We start from the raw sequence: 7561 nt of genomic DNA, 5'->3' as shown, positions 1-7561 counted from the left end.
GTTTACTTCTGTTTATACACACACCAAGATGAATTTTCAGTGAAGTTTACACTGAAACTTACCGAATCTCTCAATCCCATTAGATTAGTTTTGTGAGTTTACTAAGAGGGACAGTACACACAATTTTGATACTCAGCTTAAAAGAAAATTCTTGGTTATACTAACCAGGAAGTCCTCCATAAAATGCCAACACCCAAAACACCTTAATCCATATTCACTGCTAAAATATTTTATTTTAAAATGTACCACAGTGAATGGATGTATCCATACTGGTTTTTATAAATGTACACATACACATCCATATATTTGACAAAGTATATATATGTACTGGTTAAAGACCTATCCAAAAGAAGAAATATTTCTAGAAGGTTCATGTATTATACTTCATTTGACAATTAAAACTTTATTTGAACAGAAGTTTCAGTTGCTCAGCAATGACTAATGCTATCAATAATGACAACTAAATTGAGAACTGTAAATTTCACTGCTGTGCCTTGGGTTAAAATTTTCAATGATGGAATCCTAAATAAGTAACAGTTATTCCTATAATGGGGTATATATTCAGAAGTAATAAATATCTGTCACTATTACCAAAAGACTGTTCTCTGTAGAGCTCAAAAAAGTATTATGCCACAATACATCATTTGTATTTAAAAAGGATCTCTTGTTTAGATGCCACTGCAGATTCTGCTTTTACTGAACAGAAAGGCAGCACCCCATTTCTTTCTTGTAAAGGAGGAAAGTCTTTTATAAAAAAACTCTTTGAAGAAGTTTTGGTAGTTACGTTCAGAGTCAAACACAGCAGCACTTTATTAACAAGGACAGAGTAATATAATCACAAGGAAATACTTCTAAGTCTAAATTAAATGATATGTTGGGCAGCATAAAATGAATACTAACAAGGGCAGGCATCTCAATGTGTCTGTCTCACAGCTGTTCAATGTGAAAGTAGTTTGTAAGCAAGGAAAGACAAGAGCAACATTTACACCACAAATTGACTGTAAAATATTTCATTACATTGAGAAAGGTAATCAATGGTCAAAATCCATAACCAGAAGGAGACACCATTTGAGTATCTATCAATGGGCCAAACAGATCTGTCAGATTTTAATACTGCCTGGTATGCAAACTCAGATACTGATTTCCTCTCTATGTAGGAAACCAATGTTCATGTTCTTGATAATAGTCATTAATCTTTCTGATTGAGACAATCCAAACCCATCTGACCTCAGAACACTAGGTCTAAGAGTCAACTTCTTACATTGATATATTTTCCTTGAGTTCTTTCCTGGTGCTGTATCAGCATGTTACATAATCTGAAAATGACATGGGGCACAAAGGAGTCATATATATATAAAAATATGAAAATAATCCCATATTCCAGTATCACATGACAGAAAATTTATGGTTAAATTATTTAAGACATTTACTTTATTTTTCTTGTGGCCATCCATTTAATTAAGTGAAGAACATCAGTTAAGTATTAAGAAGGTCCCTCTTTATCACATGATATTTCTAAGCAGATATTTAGGAATGCTCAGAAGATTCCACTTTCAGTCTCCTAAGGCCTCCTAAGACATAATTTAAAGCGGGACTTGAACAGAAACAAGTATCTTCAGACTCCAGCTGAAATCGTAGAAATAGTTTCTGTTTAAATCCTGGGAAACCTTAGATAAGGTATGTGAAACCGAAAAAAGATTGAATCAGCACACACAGATAAAGGATACAACAGATACCAAGATGGGTAAATGCCCAATTATTTTCAGTCCTCATAATCTGTACAAAGCTATGAGGCAACCAGTAGGCCATATCTCACTAGGCAGACTTTGAGGAAGATGTTTCCCTATCTGAAACACAAGAAATTATGAAAATATGGAGATGAAGAGGGAGCAGTTCTGTGCTTCTTGCTGTGTTACCTTTATTATATTCCTAGTGTCACTGAGACTAGTTTAAAAACAGCCTGCAACAAGAATATTCTCATCACCAGCCACCTTTTCCACCTTTCTTCTTTTTCTGTTGCTGTTTCTTTTTTGTTGCTGGAGCCCCTGCAGGTTTCTGGTGTCTTGGGGGTATGATGTTACTTGTAGAGGCAGATACTGTTGCAGCACTGCCAGGTCTTGGGGAGGTGGGTGGGCTGCTCACAGTTTTACTGGCATCCCTGAAATCATTAGATCAGATCATTTTTGGTCACTCATATATTCAACAAAGGGAGAGTATAAAAATGTATGTATATGGGTTTTACTTATCACACTTAACCCATTTTACTTATCACACTTAACATATTTTCTACTTCTTTTAAGGTAAGCTCCCCAACTCCCTATTGACTTTTCTTTTGAATAACATTTTTACTGTTTTTATTGAAGAAAAGTAAAACATGATACGCATGCCAATTTTTAGAAAGCGTAGAAAATAAAAAATTTTATTTTTTTGAGACAAGAGTCTTGCTCTGTCCCTCAGGCTGGAGTGCAGTGGTGCCCAGGCTGGAGAGGAGTGGCGCCATCTCAGCTCACTACAACCTCTGCCTCCTGGGTTCACGTGATCCTTCTGGGTTCATGTGATTCTCCTGCCTCAGCCTCCCGAGTAGCTGGAATTACAGGTGCGCACTACCACACCAGGCTAATTTTTGTATTTTTCATAGAGACAGGGTTTCACCACGTTGGCCAGGCTGGTCTTGAACTCATAACCTCAGGTGATCTGCCTGCCTTGGCCTCCCAAAGTGCTGGGATTACAGGCGTGAGCCACCGCACCCGGCCAGAAAAAATATTTTTAAAATAACCTCTCATCTACCATACAGAACGTATTAACATTTCTAACACTTCTTTCTAGTCATATTATTTATTTACATCTGTTTATCTAGGCATTTATTTAGTTGAATGACTCAGTGTATTTAGTTGCCTTTTGAGACTTTTCTTTAGTTTTTATAATACAAATAGTTTTTACTATATATATTTCACAATATATATTTGATTATATTGTAAATACTTAAAACTATTTGACTGTATTGTAAAAACTAAAGGAAAAACTAGTCTAAAAAGGCAATATATTTTCTTTCATTTACATTAGTATAAACATTTATCAAAGATACATCACTACATTTCTCATACTTAATATATATTAAATTCTCACTAGTAGCCTTGAGTCAATCTCAGAAACAATGTATGTTCTAAGTGCCCTCAATTGTGGAGCAATAACTTACAGTTCAGATGAAGCTCCTGCAGTTGCTCCCTGGGTCCCTTTTCCAATCTGATCCTTCTTTTTACCCTTCTTTCTTCCCCGGTAGTAAGAACGTTCTCGCATTGGCAGCCATCTTTCTGGATCTGGGGTAACTTTTGGGTCATAATTCTTAGGCAATTTTCCTGCATAACAATTATAAAGAGAGATGTATCATATTTTCGAGATAGTTTGATTTAAACAATGTCTCTAAGCCTGGGAATAAATAACATTAAAATGGAAATGAATTTGGGAAAGTTTAATTTGTATAATCTAGCAGGCAAAATGGCCTTACTTTTTTTTGTTATTATACTGGGATACATGCACAGAACGTGCAGGTTTGTTACATAGGTATACACGTGCCATGGTGGTTTGCTGCACCCATCAACTGTCATCTACATTAGGTATTTCTCCTAATGCTATCCCTCCCCTAGCCTCCTACCCCCACCCCGCCACAGGCCCGGTATGTGATATTCCCCTCCCTGTGTCCATGTGTTCTCATTGTTCAACTCCCACTTGAGTGAGAACATGCAGTGTTTGGTTTTCTGTTCCTGTGTTAGTTTGCTGAGAATGATGGTTTCCAGCTTCATCCATGTCCCTGCAATGGATATGAACTCATCATTTTTTATGGCTGCATAGTATTCCATGGTATATATGTACCACATTTTCTCTACCCACTGTATCATTGATGGGCATTTGGGTTGGTTCCAAGTCCTTGCTAATGTGAACAGTGTTGCAATAAACATAAGTGTGCATGTGTCTTTATAACAGAATGATTTATAATCCTTTGGGTATATACCCAGTAATGGGATTGCTGGGTTAAACGGTATTTCTGGTTCTAGGTCCTTGAGGAATTGCCACACTGCCTTCCACAATGGCTAAACTAATTTATACTCCCACCAACAGTGTAAAAGTGTTCCTATTTCTCCACATCCTCTCCAGCATCTGTTGTTTCCTCACTTTTTAATGACTGCCATTCTAACTGATGTGAGATGGTATTTCATTGTGGTTTTGATTTGCATTTCTCTAATCACCAGTGATGAGCTTTTCTTCATGTTTCTTGGCCACATAAATGTCTTATTTTGATAAGTGTCTGTTCATATCCTTCGCCCACTTTTTGATGGGGTTATTTGTTTTATTCTTGTAAATTTGTTTGAGTTCTTTGTAGGTTCCAGATATTAGCCTTTTGTCAGATGAGTAGATTGCAAAAATTTTCTCCCATTCTGTAGGTTGCCTGTTCACTCTGATGATAGCTTATTTTGCTGTGCAGAAGCTCTTTAGTTTAATTAGATCCCATTTGTCAATTCTGGCTTTTGGTGCCATTGCTTTTGCGGTTTTAGTCATGAAGTCCTTGCCTGTGCCTTTGTCCTGAATGGTATTGCCTAGGTTTTCTTCTAGGGCTTTTATGGTTTTAGGTCTTAGGTTTAAGTCTTTAATCCATCTTGAGTTAATTTTTGTATAAGGTGTAAAGAAGGGGTCCAGTTTGTTTTCCACATATGGCTAGAATCCTTTCCCCATTGCTTTTGTCAGATTTGTCAAAGATCAGATGGTTGTAGATAGGTGGCATTATTTCTGAGGCCTCTATTCTGTTCCATTTGTCTACATATCTGTTTTGGTACCAGTGTCATGCTGTTTTGGTTACTGTAGCCTTGTAGTAATAGTTTGAAGTCAGGTAGCATGATGCCTCCAGCTTTGTTCTCTTTGCTTAGGACTCTCTTGGCCATACAGGTTCTTTTTTGGTTCCATATGAAATTTAAAGTAGTTTTTTCTAATTCTGTGAAGAAAGTCAATGGCAGCTTGATGGGGATAGCACTGAATCTATAAATTACTTTGGGCAGTATGGCCATTTTCACGATATTGATTCTTCCTATCCATAAGCATGCAATATTCTTCCATTTGTCTGTGTCCCCTCTTATTTCCTTAAGCAGTGGTTTGTAGTTCTCCTTGAAGAGGTCCTTCACATCCCTTGTTAGTTGTATTCCTAGGTATTTTATTCTTTTGTAGCAATTGTGAATAGGAGTTCACTCATGATTTGGCTCTCTGCTTGTCTATTATTCGTGTACAGCAATGCTTGTGATTTTTGCACATTGATTTTGTGTCCTGAGACTTTGCTGAAGTTGCTTATCAGCTTACGGAGATTTTTGGCTGAGATGATGGGGTTTTCTAAATAAACAATCATGTCATCTGCAAACAAAGACAATTTTACTTCCTTTTTATTTGAATATCCTTTCTTTCTTTCTCTTGCCTGATGGCCCTGGCCAGAACTTCCAATATTATGTTGAATAGGAGTGGTGGGAGAGGGCATCCTTGTCTTGTGCCGGTTTTCAAAGGGAATGCTTCCAGCTTTTGCTCATTCAGTATGATATTGGCTGTGGGCTTGTCATAAATAGTTCTTATTATTTTGAGATACATTCCATCAATACCTAGTTTATTGAGAGTTTTTAGCATGAAGGGGTGTTGAATTTTATCGAAGGGGGAAAAGGCCTTATTTCTCAGCGTGACAAAAAAATTCAGAGGCCATAAAGAAAAAGACTTCACAGATACATCTATATAAAAATTTTAAAATCTTTATTTAGTAAAAAATATATTTCTAAGAAAAAATTTAAAATACAAAGTATATAACAGAAGAGTGGAAAAAATCCTTAATATAAAAGAATTCTTGCCGATCAATATGTAAATCACTCAAAGAAAAATGGACTCAGTTATAATTAAGGTAGGTTAGGAGAAAGGAAAGTAATTCATCTTCTGAACAGATGTTCACCCTCACTAATTAAAAATGAGAAGGGTAAAAAACTCTATCCGACTCGTAAATATTAAAAGCAGTAATACCTAGTGTTGGTGAAATGGTAAGCAGCACTCACCAACACTATATTAGGAGAAGTGTATAGTGGTATAGCCTTTGTGGAGAGCAATTTAATCTGACAGCACCATTAGAAATTTATAGACTTCTAGAAATTTATCATGCAGAAACCCAAGAGAAACAAAGTTAAGAAGAGAATATTCTCTGTGACGCTCTTTTTCTTTCTTTTTTTTTTTTAAAGATGGATAGGGCAAGGTATGGGTGGGCTGATATTCTTGAAGACAGTAAAATAACTTAAATGTCTAGCAATGAAGATGATTACATTATAATATGCCTACAGTATAGCAACCTATTCAATTGGGTTAAAAAGTGAAGTGCAGGCCAGGCGCAGTGGCTCACGCCTGTAATCCCAGCACTTTGGGAGGCCAAGGCGGGCAGATCACGAGGTCAGGAGATCGAGACCATCCTGGCTAACACAGTGAAACCCCGCCTCTACCAAAAATACAAAAAATTAGCTGGGTGTGGTGGCGAGCGCCTGAAGTCCCAGCTACTCGGGAGGCTGACGCAGGAGAATGGCGTGAACCTGGCAGGTGGAGCTTGCAGTGAGCTGAGATCGCGCCACTGCACTCCAGCCTGGGTGACAGAGCGAGAAGCTGTCTCAAAATAAATAAATAAATAAAGTGAAGTGCATCTATTAATCTGGAAAAATGTTCTTCACAATTCAGTCTAAAGTGAAAATTAAAACAAATTATATTATGTTCAACTTTCAGTACCTAATGATATATGTTTGATTCTATATATACATATATACACACACAAAAATGTTAAGTAATTGTCTTTGGGAGCATGTTTTTTTTGGGAGATGGGGACAGGGTCTCACTCTGTTGCCAGGCTGGAGTGCAGTGGCGTGATCTCGACTCATTGCAACCTCGGCCTCCCGGGTTCAGGCAATTCTCCTACCTCTGCCTCCTGAGTAGCTGGGATTACAGGCACGCATGAGTAATGCTTAGCTAATGTTTGTATTTTTAGTAGAGATGGGGTTTCACCATGTTGGCCAGGCTGGTCTGGAACTCCTGACCTCAAACGATCCACCCGCCTTGGCCTCTCAAAGTGCTGGGATTACAGGCGTGAGCCACCATGCCCAGCCGCAAGCATGAATTCTGGGCAGGGAATTTTACACTCTTTATGCCATTCTATAATGATAGGTATCAACTACCTTTGTTTTTAGAATAAGCATATGTCACTTGTAAATTTTAAAAAATATTCATCTGGAAACTACAAAAATAGAAAAGAAAGTAAAATTTTAGGTTATTACCACCTACAGCTATCAGCTGTTTCCTTGCAGTATTACTAATACACAAAACAAATATTAAATGTTTGCCAATTTTCAAGTACTGTGACAAACCAACAAGACTTCCAGTTAAAGACAGTGAAATGGATACAAACATTAGCTTGTGTACCTTCCTCAAACTCCACTAAAATGGTAATAAAACACATTAAAGGAAGAACAGAAGAAAAGATATTGTCAATAAAATTTTGGTAGCTGGAAAA

General features: G+C 37.2%; 1 protein-coding gene and 1 long non-coding RNA gene across 2 annotated transcripts in view; one reads left to right on the top strand and one right to left on the bottom strand.

Annotated features, from left to right (window-relative positions):
• Positions 1 to 7561, top strand: part of LOC139362383 (uncharacterized) — a 33630-nt gene that overhangs the window by 14152 nt on the left and 11917 nt on the right. The window lies entirely within an intron of this gene.
• LOC105463553 (signal recognition particle 72) overlaps positions 786 to 7561 on the bottom strand; it is a 35511-nt gene continuing 28735 nt past the window's right edge. The window contains exons 18-19 of the mRNA XM_011710731.3: positions 3197 to 3356; positions 786 to 2158 (exon numbers count right to left, since the gene is read on the bottom strand). Coding sequence (XP_011709033.1) covers positions 1981 to 2158; positions 3197 to 3356 — 338 coding nt within the window. The 3' untranslated portion in view covers positions 786 to 1980. The remainder of the gene's footprint in view (positions 2159 to 3196; positions 3357 to 7561) is intronic.

Source organism: Macaca nemestrina, chromosome 3 (genome assembly GCF_043159975.1).
Source record: "Macaca nemestrina isolate mMacNem1 chromosome 3, mMacNem.hap1, whole genome shotgun sequence".
Lineage (NCBI taxonomy): Eukaryota > Metazoa > Chordata > Mammalia > Primates > Cercopithecidae > Macaca > Macaca nemestrina.
This window is presented reverse-complemented; position numbering and strand designations above follow the sequence as displayed.